The following is a 16,740-nucleotide window of genomic DNA, read 5'->3' as shown; positions in this document are numbered from 1 at the left end:
TGTGTATCTAAACTTGAAACATCAATAATCATCTCACTAGCTCTATAAATTATTCTTAAACAAACAAAAGAGATTTTTTTCCTCAATGTCAACATGTGGTTCCAATTTAGCCTGTTCCCTCTGGACTGTTCACAGAATCATGAGATCATCATGCATTTTCCCTGTGGCTGGCCACCCACCTCCACCCACCAGCCTTCTGACTAGTCCACAGTCTACCTGCTAGTCCACCTTAACATGGGGATTTGGATGTAACTCAGACAGCTCTTTCTCCTTTGCCCTTCTCCCTCCATGCTGGGCATATCTGTATCATATTCCACAGAGTTTTTTGGATTCACAGACAACTAGGTCATAAAAGTACTGTAACAAGTGTCCAAGGAAGATAAATTAAAACAGTGTTCTTTAAAAGCATGTTTCATCCATATTGCACTGCCAGATGACAGCAATAGGTCCAAAGAGCAAACTGAATAATTTTACTCCTCTTAGACCTTCTGGTGGCACACCATGACCCAGGAGTAGTCTAAGCTCCTCAGCACGGCACTCGAGGCTCCCCCACCACCTGGGCACTGCATGCCCTTCCAGTCTCACCACCCACAATGGTCAGGCATCTGTGAGTGAACCAAGGCCATGAAATGAGGTCTGCTCCTGGGGCTCTGGTGTACTGTAAAGGTTGGGGACTGTGTTTGGCCTGCAAGGCCGAAGAGAATCCTCTTCCTTTTCAACTTGAACTTTGCCACTACAAGTGTCAGAGGGTGAGGTCTGCCTAGATATCAACAAATCCATGCAAAACAGTGGGACCCTCCAGATGGCGCCAAGAGGCCAGTGCTCTGACACCTTATGTCCTGTTCTCTGCCATTAAAATTGCTTTGCTGCTTAGTGAGGACTTAGAACAATCTACATTGTTTTTCATTATTCTCCTTTAAGGAGGAAAAAAAGGTGGTCAAACCAAGTGTAAATATTCCCTCATAGCTGCCTGTTTACTCTGAGGCAGGTGGTGTGTTGGGGAGGGTGGCCGTGGTAAGACTTGCTCCGTCCTGTGAGAAGCTGTGAGAAATGCAGCACTGTTGTGAGGTAACTCTTGACAGTGCACACCTGGACGTGTAGATTTTTTTATTTTCCACCGGTTCAGAATGACTGAGAATGACACAGCAGGCACGTAGTGAGCTGGTTGCTTTTTCTGTCCAGCTTCCCTTCCTCCATTTTTCTGGTATATGCATATGCCCTACTCCCATCTCTCCTGAGAACAGCTGCCCTTCCTCATTCCATGAATTTCTGGTAAGACTTCCAAAGCACCCCCTTACTTCACACAGGTGGACATGTGACTCAGGCCTGGCCAAAGCAGCACTCTGTCACCCAGCCACTTGAACTCGTCCAGGGAGCAAGCACATGGCCCATGCTGGGTGAATGAAAGTCCTTTCTGAATAGCATAGGTAGATGCCGGGATGGTGGGAGGGCTCTCCCTTTCCCCTAGAATCACTGGCTAGGATGCTGTGAGTCTGCAGCTACCTGTGGCCTTATCCCTGACACCCCACCCAGTCCTCCCACTGCATGAAAGCAGCTCATGTGCCACAGGGAACAATGAGAAGAACAACCAAGCATGGACAGGAGAGAGAACATTGGGTCCGTTCATGCCTCTGACCAATGGGACTCACGTCCTCTTCTTCCCAGCTCTACGAACCAACAGACTGCTTTGCTTTAGGTGGTTAAGGACAGATAATTCTGTCTCTTGTCAACAAGTCTTCACACAAAAGATGTAAGTGATTTCTTCCACAGACCAGCAAACTATATTTACCTAGACGCCTATTAGAAACTAATAAAGAAAACTGGAACTTGACCTGCACACATCAGTTGGAGCTACAAAGAAGAAATCTGCCTCCCAAGAAAATAATGAGCCTAAGTCAAGGGCCATCTGAATAGACTATCAGTGGACAAATGGAGATTTACCATCTCTTTCTCATTAGAATAAATGGAAAGAAAAAAACTAACAGAGACAGAGTAAATAGGGAAAAAACGCTGAAGGATAAGGGACAGGAAACACCGTCTAGAAGATGCACACTCATCCTCTGCAAAGTACCTGCTGCAGAGACCAGAAAATAAAGAGAATGTTTCAGCATCTGGAATAGATCTTATATAATACTAGATCTTAGGCCTAGCCTGTATGGAAGAGAAAGCCAGAATCTGAGAACAGGGTAGCGTGTAAATACAAAAGATGCCATGAGACATGTGAGAATGAAATATGTCAAGTAAACTAAAAATACCACAGCAGAACTAAAACCTACTTTGGAGGCTTGAAAACCAGAACTGGCATATAGAATATCATATATGTGAGGTAGGGGACAAGCAATAAGCTTTTCAGAATGGAAATGTAAAATGTCCAAAAATAGAAAATGAAGAGAGATGTTAATAGATAGATAGGTAAAATAGTACAAGGACATTTAACAAAATAATAAGTAAAACTAGGAATAATTTTTTCCTGTTGAAAGAAAAAAGACTGAAGGTATGCCTGGATATATTCTGGCACAAGTTTGGGACCACAATAATAAGAAAAAGAGATCTATGATTTTGGTAGCATCTAGCCCACCCCCTCCCCAGCCTCCCCCCAAAAAGTGCAGATGGGCTAGTATATTAGCTTGGACACAGTTATGCTGCAGTAAGAAAATTACTCCAATCCCAAGGGCTTAAACCAACAACAATTGCATGGCAGGCTAACAGAGAGGCGGCTCTGCGCCACACACTCAGACCCCGGCTAGCAGAGGTCCTACCACACTGTAGCTGCATTAACCACAATAAACAGCCCCTCGGTTCACAGCAGCGTGGGAGGGTGGAGACTCCTTACTGCCCCAGCCTGCACAGTCCACCTGCACGCTCACTCACATTCCCCCGGCCAGAAAAGCCCCACGGCCCACCCATCTGCAGGTATGAGGAGGTGTGATTTTGCTATGCCCTGAAGGAGAGGAGAACTGGGAATAGGTGCTCAGTAGAGTGCTCTAAAACAGTTACTGTCAGAGGAAGTAATGCCAGGCTGGCTGCACTAAATTATTTTAGGACTCTTCCATCCAACCAAGAAATCAAGACAGGAAAGCTGTGATATTAAATGACTGGCACTCAGCAAGGCAACAGAAGTATCTAGTTATAACATTAAGTAAATAACTTCATATATGTGTTTAGGGCCTAATGAATGTTTCAAAAGAGCTGACAGATGTGACTATATCAAACAGGTCCTAAGAAAATTTAAAGATAAATGACAAAGCAAAACATTCTGAAACAATAACAATGGAGGAAAAAAACAGAAAAAGGTACTACCCACACATGGGACATTTCCAAGGAAAGCCCATATATTAGACCACAAACAAGTATCAATAGATATCATACAAAGTATCTCCTCCAACCACAATGGGATAAAGTTAGAAATCAATAAAACTATAGTAATCAAAACAGTGTGGTACTAAAATACAGACACATAAACCAATAGAGTAGAAGAGAGAGTCCAGAAATAAACCCTTGCATATATGATCAAATTATTTTTGGCAACTTTGAACGATGCCAAGACCATTCAATGGAGAAAGCACAGTCTTTTCAACAAATAGTGCTGGGAAAACTGTATATCCACGTGCAAAAGAATGAAGTTGGACCCCTACCTAACACCATATACAAAAACTAATTCAAAATGGATCGAAAACCTAAATGTTAAGACCTAAAACAATAAAACGCTTAGAAGAAAAATAGGACAAAAGCTTCACAGGATTGGATTAAGCAGTGATTTGTTGGGTATGACATGGAAGTCACAGGTAACAAAAGAAAAAAACAGACAAATTGAACTTCATGAAAATTTTTTAATTTTCTGCATCAAAAGACACTATTAACAGAGAAAAAAGCAGTTCACACAATAGGAGAAAATATTTGCAAATCACATACCTGATAAGGAGTTAATATCCAGAATATATGAAGGACTCTTAAAACTCAGTTAGAAAAAAAAAAAATGATTCAAAAATGGGCAAAGGACTTTAATAGATATTGCTCCAAAGAAGATATACAAACAGCCAATAAGCACATGAGATAAAGTTAGAAATCAATAAAACTATAGTAATCAAAACAGTGTGGTTTTGATTACTCAACATCACTATTCATTAGGGAAATGCAAATCTAAACTACAATGAGATAGCATATCACACCCATTAGATGGCTACTATCAAAATAACAGAAAACAACAAGTGCTGGCAAGGATGTGGAGAAACTGGAACCCTGTGCACTGTTCGTGGAAATATGAAATGGAATAGCCATGTGTAAAACAGTATGGTGATTTCTCAAAAAATTAAATGATACAGCAATTCCATTTCTGGGTGGAATTATATACCCAATTATATGCCCAGTAGAATTAAAATAAGGTACAGGAACAGATATTTGTACACTTGTGTTCTTACCATCATTATTCACATAGCTAAAACGTGGAAGCAACTCAAGTGTCCATCAACTGATGAATGGATAAGCAAAAATTGTATACACACACACATACATAAAATATAATAGTGAAAATTTTCAGTGCTAAAAAGGAAGGAAATTCTGCAATATGCTATAACATGGATGAATCTTGAGTGCAAAGTGAAATAGGCTAGTTTTACCATTTTAAACATTTTTAAGTATACAGTTCAGTGGCATTAAGTACATTCACAATGTTGTTGAACCAAAAGATGTTTCAGTATAACCATGACAGCTGTGTATTGTGCACCTCCAATGAGCACATTTCACCAGCTCTATCTTCAACATAAAAAGTTAAATTTCCTTGTTTTGACAACTGCCATTATTTCTGTAAGTAAACGATATCTGCTGCAAATTTTTTTTGAGAAATTTCAGTCTTCATTGTTCTGTTTCCTCCACTACAGTACAAAGAGACCAACACCTTAATCAATACTATACTCGAGGTTCAGCCAAGATCATCTTCTGGTGGAGGGGGAAAAAGCAATGATGAAATTGTCCAAGAACTGGTTGCTTCTGTCCGGGCCAGAGTTCCAGGTAATAAATCGTTCCTGGCATCTGTATATACTAGAACTTTGAGGACTAAACCCAGAGAGTGAATGATAAACAGATGTCCAAATGTGCTTACCAGGTAGACTTTTCTTTACATAGAGAGCTCTTCTGACATGGAGCGCTCCACTTATAGACTAGAAGCCTACACAACCTCAACGTCTCCACTGCCAGAAGCATTAGAAGCAAGCTGATTTCTAGCCCAATGTTTCCAGACTTCTCCTGAGTTTCCTAATATCTCTAGACTGTGCTGTCCCAGACAGTAGCCACTTACACTTAAATTAAATTTAACATTTGTTCCCTCAGTTGCACATTTCAAGTGCTACCATATTCGACAACACAGATTTTTTAAAATTTCATCACCGTATTATCTTCTTTTAGAAAGCCATGCTCTAGAATCCATTTTATTCTTTTCTCCAATCAAGAGAAGTGGCTTCATTAATTTTACCTTTTCTGGTGAGTTAAGGAATCTTCCTAAATAATCATAGAGATCTACTTTCACACTTTTATTAGAGTGTATATTTAGATTTTTTAGTCTATTGTAAAAGTAAACTGTGTTTCTCACTACTCACAACACTTCTGACATCGAATGTGTGGGTTTTTCCCTCATATTAATCAATTCTCCAACTCTCTGGACACCAACTGTGCATCCTACAATTGAGTTATGACACTAACCACAAATAGCACAGACCCCCCAGGTTAAGGGCTCAGTCCCACAAAACCGCCCCTTCACTTCAGATGCTAACCTCAGGTCCCAGCCTGTGACCTGTACTTCTGACCAACCAGCTATAAAACGAGGGTTCTCACAATCCCCTTCTTGGCTATAATAGCTTGTTAGAATGACTCACAGAACTCAGGGAAACACTTACATTTACCAGTTTGTTATAAAGAATGCAAATAAACATCCACATGAAGAGGTACATAGGATAAGGTCCAGGAGAGTCCTGGGTGCAGAAGCTTGTCCCTATGGAGACAGGTGAGCCACCCTCCTGACACATGCATGTGTTTACCAACCCAGACACCCTCCAGACCCCTTCAGTTAGGGTTTTTTCATTACTAGGCATGGCTGACTAAATCGTCGGCATCAGCGATTAACTCAAACTCCAGCCCCTCTCCCCTCCCAGGCAGCCAGAGCAGGGAGCTAAAAGTTCTGACCTTCTAAGGGTATGGCTGGTTCCCCTGACCACCAGCCCCCACACAGCCTTAGGGGCCTGCCAGAAGTCACCTAGCAACATAAATTAGGTTTATGTTATGAATAACAAAAAATGTTCCTTTCACCTTTCTCTCTCAGGAGTTATTTCAGGAGCCAGGGTCAAAAGCTAATAATTATAAGAAATCATGTCCCTATCATTTTTCTTGGGAAACAAAGTTTTTAGGAGCCCTGGCCAGAAACCAGGGACAAAGACCAAAACATGTTTCTTATTACATCACAGTATCACAGACCGAGTCTTGCCAATACTCTTAAGACCCCCCAGAAGAGAAGGGTCTGTGTGACCTCAGAAGCCAGGTATCTGCCTCCTATAACAGGTCTCACAAGAATGTCTACTTGAGTAGAGAGTTCTGTTGATGTTGAAGCAAACTGAGTCAATTATTTTAGGAAACTTTCTAATAAATGTAAGATGGAGGGTGGTAGAAAGGGTTGCAGACAGTGGCTGGAGAGATAGTGTACCTGTTTCACAGAATTCCACTGACCCAGGGGGCCAGAGGTGGGGGTTCTCTCCAAGCATGACACAGCCTATATTTTTCCTGCGAAATGCTAAGCAATGTCATCTGCTGAGACTGAGGGGGCAGTAATGCAATTGGCTCAACAAAAGAACTGAGGGTTTGGAAGAGTCCCTGAGGGGAATGATAGATTCCAGGGACAGGTACCCACAACACTGTGGCTGGCCCCAAGAGATCAGACCAACACACACTGCCAAGTGATTTCTCCCCAGCAGCCAAAATGTGAGTGTTAAGAAGGAATTTGGTATATGTATTTCAGAGCCACTCATTTCTTCACACTTTACTCAGATACACAAGAAAAACACAGTTCCTTCATTTTTATAGCTGACTGAGCCTCCATTTGCTGGATTGTAGGGAAAAAGAAGGACAAAATCGTCAATCCCGCTTGAATCATAGGCCTATTTAATAATTTAGTCAGTCCCTTTGAATATGCTCAGTAATTTGAGATAAATGCTAAGTCTCATCTCTCAGCCTCCTGCCCCAACCCTGCCGCACCTGGCTGCAAGGCAGGAAGAGCGAGGCTTACACACCTGCATGGCAGAGGGGAAGACTCAGGGGCCCTGACACCTCAGGTTCCAGGGATGGCCCTTGTCTACCAGGTAGCTGCTTATCCTGCTAGCCTTTGCCCCTGAAGTCTGCATGGCCTGACTCCCATTCAGCCTAGGCCCAGGTGCAAGAAGTTGGCTTTCAGAAAGGTCAAATGCATTACAATGGCAATGTTATTAAGACAGAAGTCAATGCTAATCGATCTGAGGAATCAGCTGTGTGTGTTTCAGAAACACTAGAGATGGAGAGCGCATCTGAGAGCCTTTTCAACAGAGATCCTCAAGGACGCCTCAACTCCTTGACCACCGTTCTTGGACAAGAAGTGGACCGGTTTAACAGTCTGCTGAAGTTAATACATGTATGAAAGCTCACCGCCACCACTGCTATGGGGTCAAAGCTTTGTGGAGAACTGCAGAATATGAATTCTCCATGCCCATCACTTCAACATTTCCATTTGGATATGCTAACAACATGTCAAACTGAGCCTGTCTGATCAAATTTATCCCCCTCTAACAAATCCATGTTCTCTGAAAATGGCTTAGTCCATATGTGACATTACAAACCCTCAGGCTACTCACTATCCTTACACTGTTAGAATCCCCACTCACTAGAAATTTGATCAGGGGCCTAAGCACCCAATCAAAAGATTCAGTACCTAATCCTATGTCTAGCTTGCATTTAGGAACATAGTGTTTATGAAGGCCATGAAAAACAGAGCTTCCCAGAATGCGGGCCACCACAAATGCTATCCCCACATGGTGGTAAAACCTGTGAAGGACAGCAACCCCTCCCTGTTCTTTCAGACTTCTCTAGAAACACTCAGCAAAGCCATTGCTGGACTTGTGGTGATGTCAGAAGAAATGGAAAAGGTGTATAACAGTTTCCTCAACAACCAGGTTCCCTCTCTGTGGTCCAACGCAGCCTACCCATCCCTGAAGCCACTGGGATCTTGGGTCAAAGACCTTATCCTGAGGACGGCATTTGTGGACGTAAGAAAATTCACTTTAGGGTTTGATAAACCTGGCCACATGGTAGGCCCTAAGATCCTTAGGAAGCCCCAGGGAACTGAACTATCCACAACCACTGAGGGATTGTCTCTGCCCAAAGAAACAGAACCTTCCAGAATGCCATCAATTTGAAAGTCTTATGCTGATAATAACATAGTTTGCCCATATCCCCATATCCCATTGTACTTCCAGCCCATCCTTGGAGTTTTGATCTAGTTCACGGGACCCACTGTGAGGGGCAGAACCAATCTGACTGGGTCCAAACTGCCATGTGTGACCTGGCCACCATCCCTCTCCCTCTACCCTCTGCATAACCAAGTTCTGGATTTATGGTCAGGCTGGGGAGTGACAAAGGGGGACAGGGCAGGCAGTACGAATGGGGTTGGTCACTAACTCAGGACTGGTTTCAATTCTGGCTCCTGAGAGGCCCTCCAAAACATGACTTCGATTTAAATGAAACTCCATTTCAAAAAAATACCACATTATGGTGTAATGTTTCTCCTTTAGTTGTGGCTCAGAAGAGGCCAGCCAAAGTCCTTCTGGATCTCCGGTTTCTTCTTTCCACAAGGATTTCTAACAGGTAACAGTGGTTTCCCCAGAAAAATCCCACAGGAAAGATCATGATTTGTTCCACACTGGGTTTCTAGGATCTGGAGAAAAGGCATGGCTGCTAATGGCCTATCCAAGGGCCTACTGATTCTAGAGCACATCCAGGGGAAAAGACGGCAGAAACAGCAGATGTTCCCCAGCAATCTAATTCCTGCCCCTCTCGGGTTATGCAAATGCCAGCACTGATGCCCCAGTGGATGCAGAATGTGCCCCAGTTCTCCATGACCCGTGCTCCAGGCCATACCTGCGCTCCACCTGCTCAGGCCCCAACTCTGAGCAGCTTCCTTCCCCCAAGAAATACTCATGTCCTTCCATCAGCCCTCAAAGATTCCAGTTAGGGAGTCCCAGATGGGGCCAGAGCCTCTGGACTACTAGGTGCTAATTATAATTGGCCCGCGCTTAATCTGTCTCATTCTGAATCCCTAATAAGCAGCCCATATAAGACAAACTGAGCAAAATTCGAAAGTCAGGGAGTCTGGGCTCTGAAACTCCCTCACTGGCCTGTCTCCCTCGCCGGCAAAGCAGCACACTTCAGACTTGGCCTTCTTTTCCCAACTATGACCAAAACTTGTGCATGCCTTGGCTCCATTTCTCCAACATCACCACAGGCTTTAGGAACTAATTCAGAATAAAGTCTTAATGGTTCGGTCTTCTCGATGAGAGGAAGCTCTATAATGCTAGAGCAGCCTGGCTGAGGCAAGTGGAGGCCACATTTGAGCAGCAGTGGTGTTTATTTGGAGGACTCAGCTTTCTGGTTCTCATATTTACAGGAACTCTTCAAAATCATGCTCGGAAATACAACTTGCCTATAGATGAGCTGAATTTCAAGTACAACATAATTCCTACCTATAGGGATCAAGCCGCAGTCACAGAAGCTGCCAAGACAGTGCAGTTTGGACAAGAACTGCCCATGGACGTAGAGGTACTGTCCCCTTGACTGTTACAGCAAAGCAGCTGCGGTCCCGCTGTCATTCAGTAACTCAGCCAAACCCCCCCCAACTCCCTGCTGCCTCCCACAGGCAGAGCAGGGGGCAGGATGGGCCTCACACCTAGACAAGCTCCCTGACTAGCAAAGACTAGATGGGTACGGCTTTACAAATTAGTCTGATTTGTAGAAATATTTGTTAAAGTAATACTGTTTTATTTCTTTAGATAGTATAGTAACTTTCTCCTTCTTGTGAAAGCAATACAGCAGATTAAAAAAAAGGGTTTCACAATCAAACAGGCCTGAGTTTAAGTCCTGCCTCGCCTGTTTGCCAGCTGTGTGAGCCAGATCAATGACTAACACATCTGGAACTCAGGGTTCTCATCTGTAAAATGGGGCCCATGCCTCTAACCCGGGTAAATGCAGCTGTCCTGGCACATGACCAGCATGCAGTGCGCCCATGGTAACTATTATTACAGGCTGAGTTTACCCACCATTCATTCAGCTGCCTTCCAGCGGAGTTAACAGGCTAACTTCATATACTATGTAACCAGAAATACATTCCACAACTGATAGGAATGCACTAAGGAAGCAATGTAAACTCCCTGCCACGGTTTACTCCCTGTACAGCAAAAACACTCCAGGTGTGGCCCCCATACCAGCAGCAGCAGCAGCAGCTGGGAACTTACTAGACATGCATTCCAGACCTACTGGGACCAAAAATCTGTGTTTTAACAAGTCCAAAACAGAGTTCTTAACCCACTAAAGCTTGAGAACCACTGCTCTAGAGTATCGGTGATTCTCAACTTTGACTGCAGGTTAGAATCACCTGTAGAGCTTCTAAAAAAATCCCACTGCTCAGGCCTCAACCCAATTACATCAGAAATACCCCAGTTACATAACACATCACTATCTTTCAAAGCACCCCTGGTGATTCCAGTATGCAGCCAGGAATGAGAACAGCCACTGCTTACCTGAGCTGCCCAGCTTCCATGTGCTATGATACCAATGGGTTTAAAAACAAGGGATTCAGAATCAAGTGAGCCTGAGGCTGAGGGAACCTCTGCCTGAGCACCTGCCCACCCCAATGGGCCTTATATTATTTTGTGTGTGTGCTATGAAATCAAAGATCTGCTCCAGATTGCTTTTGCCAAGGAAGTATTTGCTATACAATCAGCATAGTTGGGGTGAGTGGTTTTACTAAACTTAAAATATCATGGTATAAGTTAAGATGATTCTATCAGTATCCACCCCACTCAGAGCTGATTGATTAGCAAAATTTCACTCTGATTAGCAAAAATTTACAAAGACCAGATTGGTCCCATATTCATGGCTTATTCTAATAAACGCCATATGATATCCTGTGCCTTTTAATGGCCTGTATCTTAAAATGACAATTAAAAAGCTTACATATTTAAGGAAATTTGTTTTAACATCAAAATATTTTTTAAAGTAAGGGGAAAATTAATTTAGAGATGCACTCCTTGTTATTTTGAGACCCTTCTTAACTAGGAGTGTGTCCCAGGCCCATATCAGGAACAACAGAGACTACAGGAGGGCAGAATAGCACCAACACACAGTCTTCACAGAGGCCTTCCAGGATGCTGGCCCTGGTCTGTGCCTGGCACACTTTGTGCCACATAGGCTAACTCGGACAAACAGTGTTTACAATGACCGTGGGGGCCTCTGTCCCTCCACACTGTCCCAATCCACACCCAGCTGCATGCGGGTCATGTGCACTAAGCCAGGGTGATGCCTTAGCAACTCTGCTTTCTGTGCAGACCAGAGACTGTATAGCTGCCTGTCTCCTCATCCTCCGTGCAAATGTCTGCAAGAGACTGGTTAGGCAGCTTTAGCTCTGTTACAAACCAACAGGGCCACTGTTAGCCCATGGCCACTTTTCTGCAGGTTAGACAGTTTATATACGCTCCCTTTGGGTGGGTGTACAGATGGCTGTGAGCCAGGGCTTGGCAAGCGGACAGCAAGAAAGTTTTCAGCCTCTGCTCAGGCAAAGCTGCCCAAGCAAACCCAGCAGCCCCCGAGGTGCAGGAAGGCCCACCCCCCACTGCCATACCAAGGGATGGAACGTCAGGACCGAAAAGTAAAGACCCGCCAAAAAGAGCTTACCATCCTTTACTCACTATAAAATGCACTACGTATGTCCACACTGCTTGATCCTCTGCCTGCAGGTGTGAAGCTCCAATTATCCAAAGGGCAATTGCCCCCAGAACTGGCCAAATTCCCTCAGTGTTTGAAGATGAGTGACACAGAGGCCCACGATTGGCAGAAATTGTACACCAGTGGTGACAGCCAATCGCAGGACACTGAAGAGCAAGGTGTCCCTCCTTCTCCCACCCCTCCAGAATAGAAACATTAAAAATCAAGCATAATTTATATTCAAAGAAAAGGAACTTTCTTTCCAGAAGCACTCTACAAATATTACTGCAGATTTATAATCTATCTTTAGGAGGGCACCCAGATCCTTGAAAGACCTTAACAAAGATAACAGGATAATAGCCCTCTTACACCGTCTGCTTCCCATGAGAAGGAGAAAGTCGTCATACCATGACATCAGGTCATCCTAAGCCCACTAACAGGTTTCCCAGGGATATCCCCTATTAGACATCCGCAGAAAGTGAGAAGTGTGAGATTTGGTGTCAAACAATAAGCAAGTTATTTTACCTTTCAGAGGCTTAGTGTTCTCATCTCTAAAACATGAGTATTGAGTGAGTAGTAACAGCAATGGAGAGAGTGGGCCTCAGAATGAATGGGCAAGGATGTGGGACACAGGAGGTGGCCCACAGCTGCAGATTCCCTTCTCACCTTTAAACTCCTGGGTGTCGTTCAGTTGCCCTCTCCTGAGGATGGCGTTCTTGTTCATGGAATGTTCATGGATGCTTCTCGATGGGACGATAAGGAGATGGTGATAGAAGATGCACTGCCTGGACAGATGAATCCAGTGCTGCCTGTGGTGCACTTTGAACCACAACAAAATTATGAGCCAAGCCCAGCACTTTACCACACCCCACTGTATAAAACAGGAGCCCGGGCAGGGACACTCTCAACCACAGGTAAGGATGTTCTGAGACTGGCACAAATAATAACAAAATGTAAACTACAAAGTCCAAACACTAAGCTATAATGTGCAAGGGGATATCTTGGGCCAATCAGCTAGGCTCAAAATGAGGACACTTATGGCATACATATTTATAAATGTTGTAAATCCTATTTCTTTTAATACTGAAAATGGATTGATATTATAAAACTAATGTTTGCTTTCTGTTAGTCTAATGAGTAGAAAATAGAGTTTACTAAGCAGTAACTTATTTCAAAATGACAGACTGAGTAAACACTAAAATCTCTCACCCAATCCACTGAGGTTCATCATTGAAAAAAGACTTAAAAATAAACTAAAAAATGGAATGGCAAGCTACAGAAAGGGAAATCTGAGTGGGCCTGGACCTGAGGTACAGCTCTAAAAAAAAAGAAGCAGATAGAAAGCCATTCAACAGGTAAGCTGAAGAACTGAATGTAGACAGAAAAGAGTGAGCAAAGAGAATGAGCTAAGGAAACCCCTCAGAATACAGCACAATGCAATTTTATACTTTTAAAAAGTGACACTGCAGAAAAAAACAAATTTCCCAATATTTATCTGGTAAGCAATCTGGAAGTTGAGAAAGTAGAATGAAAGAGGGATAATATTTTAAAAAGTAATTGCCGATGGTTTCCCTGAATGGAAGAAACATTTCAGTCCTCAGAGTAAGAGCCCCACAAAGTGGTAGAGATGATTTTTTAGAACATAAAGCAGCAAACAGATTTTAAAAGAAACAGAGATATATGAAAGCGATACTAAAGGTGATCAGAGATAAAGAAAATCCTCAAAGCAAAGAGGCAAAATGTATTAATATGCTAGAACTAAAATTCTGGAGAATGAGAATCAGGTTGACATCAGACATCTCTCCTTATCCTAGCGCATATAAAAAGGTAATAGAAGAACATCTGCAAAGGACTGAGGAAAAATAACTGAACCAGAACTGCAAATACAACTAGATCAGATCATCATCCAAAAGGAAAGGTGTCATAGAGACAGTTTGGGACATACAACGCCTATATCTAAATTAGTCACCAGCAACCCTCTATTTAAAAACACATACACATAGTTAAATCTTTAACAGTTTGACCATAAAAATGATTTTAATAATAACGTGGAACTAAATTTCCAGATATCAGAAATATAGGAAAGGGGTCAAGGGCAGAAAGAACTAAGCAGCTTTTCTCATTTCAATGCAGAATACAGATGCTGATTATAAGTATCATCAAATATTTTTTTCTAATAAAATCTTCAGTAAAAGTATGTTCTCTAAGGGTAACATACAGAAGAGAACTAAAACTGACATTTCTGTTACATGCCTTGACCTCTCATTCCTATGACAAATCTAAAAAGGTATTTTTTAGGTTAATAATGGCATGTATAAGTTTCTGTGTGTACATGTGCTTTTATTTATCTTGAATAAATATCAAGGAATGGGAGGACTGGATCATGTGGTAGGTATTAATTTAAACTGTTTTCCAAAATGACCATACCAATTAACATTCCCACCAGCAGTGTATGAGGGTTCCAATTCCTCCAAATCTTCACCAACACTTAGTATGATCAGTCCTTTCATTTTAGATGACAGATTTAATATAGTGGTATCTCCTTGCATTTGCACTTCCCTAACCACTAATGACATTACCCATCTTTTCTGATGTTTATTTATATCTTACCTGATGAAGTGTCTGTTCAAATCTTTTGCCCATCTTTTAATAGAGCCATTTGTCTACTTATTATTTGATAAAAACACAAAACAAAACTGGAACTCTTTTTGGCAAGAGGAACCAAGAAAAGGTAGTAATTAAAATTATGTGGCACTCAACAAGACTCAACAAATAGAACGAATGCACTGGATAGACAGCCCAAAACACACTGTGCATATGTAGGAACTCAACCCACGATAGCAGCATCATTTAAAATTGGTCCACAAATGGTGCTGGGACAACTGGTTATACCAGCTTAGATCCTTATCTCACACCATATACAAAAATTAAATCACAAGTGAATTCTATAGAGTTGATCATCACTAAATTTTAAAATTATTAACACTAATGAAATAATGGCTCTAAGTAATAACATCAACAGTGATAACATCACAACAAAGAAAGGCAACCAGATATAAGGTGTGTCCTGATAGAAGTACACACCACCTATGAAGTATTCTTGCCAAAAAAACTCAATTCTGGATGTGATAATGCCTCTGGATCTAACCACCCATTACAGGGACAGAGGCACACGTTTAAAATCACACAGGGATGCTGTTAGCAAAATTCAGACTCTGGGAAACTTTACAGACAAACAGCCTGGTTGTTTCAACAAATATATTACAAGGGGGTGGTGAAAGGAAGAGAAAGGGACTTCCTACTCTTTCAATTGGAAATTTTAAGAGACACATCACTGTTGCAAGGTGTGGACTTCATTTGAATCCTGAATGAAGCTGACTATTATGTGGATGGATGGATGGATGGATGGATGGATGGATGGATGGATGGATGGATGGATGATGGATGGATATAGATAGATAGATGACTAAATAGATAGATAGATAGATGATAAATAGATTGATAGATATAGATAGATATAGACAGATATAGATAATGATTGATAGATATAGATAGATGATAGATGATAGATAGATTGATATAGATACAGATATAGATATAGATATAGTGCAGATGTACTATAAAATGCCACTCAAGCACATGGCAAGGCCCCATGCAAGGAATGGCATACACAGGTGACAAAAGGTAAGGGACAAGCATTCTAGCATTCTCTGCCAGGGCACCACCACATTCCCCAACTTCCACCCAGATGGGGTTTGCTATAAATGTAGTGCCGGAAATAGCAACTCCTATTTTGAGGGCAGAACCCTTCTTCTCACCCTGGGACCAATCACACAGGCTCACAATGAGGAAACTGCAGAAGTGACCTCTGCACATGTCCCAGGGCTGAGGACAAAACACTTGTGATTGCACTTAGTCATCTCAGAAGCCCCAGTGCATAACTGCAGGGTGGAACAAAGAATAGATGGACAGATGGACAGACAGATGGACAAATGATGGACACCCACCCTACCAACTACATCCCATGAATCCCACTAAAAGCTGAGGCTTGAATCCTAGTCCAATGTTCTCCCAGTCAGACTGCAGAGAATTTGAAACATAGTCTGTAAAGTTATACAAAGTCTTAAATGGACAGGTCCTAAAGAATTATTTGTTCTAACATCTTCATTTTATAGAGCATAAATTCATTAAAGACTATTTGCTGATCATCTTTAGAGGCAAAGTCAGGTCTAGAACCCATATGTCTTTTTGTATCAAGGGGTTGTTCTTTAAGTAATGACCCTTTTTACCCTGTATCCTTAACTAGGTCATTCAACCAACTTTGTGGTGACCATCCTGTTACCCTCCAAGCGGTCCAAAGATTACTGGATTGCCAAGGGGTCAGCTTTGCTCTGCCAGCTAAATGAGTGAAAAGGTGCCACCTCTGTGCTGAGGAAGAACCAGGCCAGAGATCTTTCCTGATGGAGAAAAGAAGTCTGCATAACTTTCATGTGAGCAGAACAGTGTTACTTCTGATCTGACTTAAAGGTATAAATGTGGCTTTTCTCTTATAACCTAAAATAAAGTATGTGGTTTCTCTTTCTATTGGTAATTCAAGCTCTGATATGAAAACGGGTTTCCACACTAACCTCTTAAGCCTGCTCCCCACCCCCATGAGAGTCAGGCAGCTTCCCATGTAACTTGTTTGGGGTGGGGTGGGGGATGGTTCTGGGCAGAGTCAGAACTCAGCACTTGCCTCCTCTTCACACTAATATG

At 42.4% G+C, this 16,740-nt stretch overlaps 1 protein-coding gene across 1 annotated transcript in view; it reads left to right on the top strand.

The window, feature by feature from the left end:
• Positions 1 to 16,519, top strand: part of DNAH6 (dynein axonemal heavy chain 6) — a 265,012-nt gene extending 248,493 nt beyond the window's left edge. Inside the window, exons 71-77 of the mRNA XM_036931141.2 lie at positions 4,878 to 5,007; positions 7,518 to 7,645; positions 8,091 to 8,276; positions 8,802 to 8,874; positions 9,674 to 9,825; positions 12,677 to 12,899; positions 16,292 to 16,519. Of these exons, the coding sequence (XP_036787036.2) occupies positions 4,878 to 5,007; positions 7,518 to 7,645; positions 8,091 to 8,276; positions 8,802 to 8,874; positions 9,674 to 9,825; positions 12,677 to 12,899; positions 16,292 to 16,395 (996 nt within the window). The 3' untranslated portion in view covers positions 16,396 to 16,519. The remainder of the gene's footprint in view (positions 1 to 4,877; positions 5,008 to 7,517; positions 7,646 to 8,090; positions 8,277 to 8,801; positions 8,875 to 9,673; positions 9,826 to 12,676; positions 12,900 to 16,291) is intronic.
• Positions 16,520 to 16,740: the final 221 nt, after the last annotated feature.

This window comes from Manis pentadactyla, chromosome 2 (assembly GCF_030020395.1).
Source record: "Manis pentadactyla isolate mManPen7 chromosome 2, mManPen7.hap1, whole genome shotgun sequence".
Classification (NCBI taxonomy): Eukaryota; Metazoa; Chordata; class Mammalia; order Pholidota; family Manidae; genus Manis; species Manis pentadactyla.
Note: the sequence above shows the minus strand (reverse complement) of the source record. Positions and strands in the feature narration are given on the sequence as shown.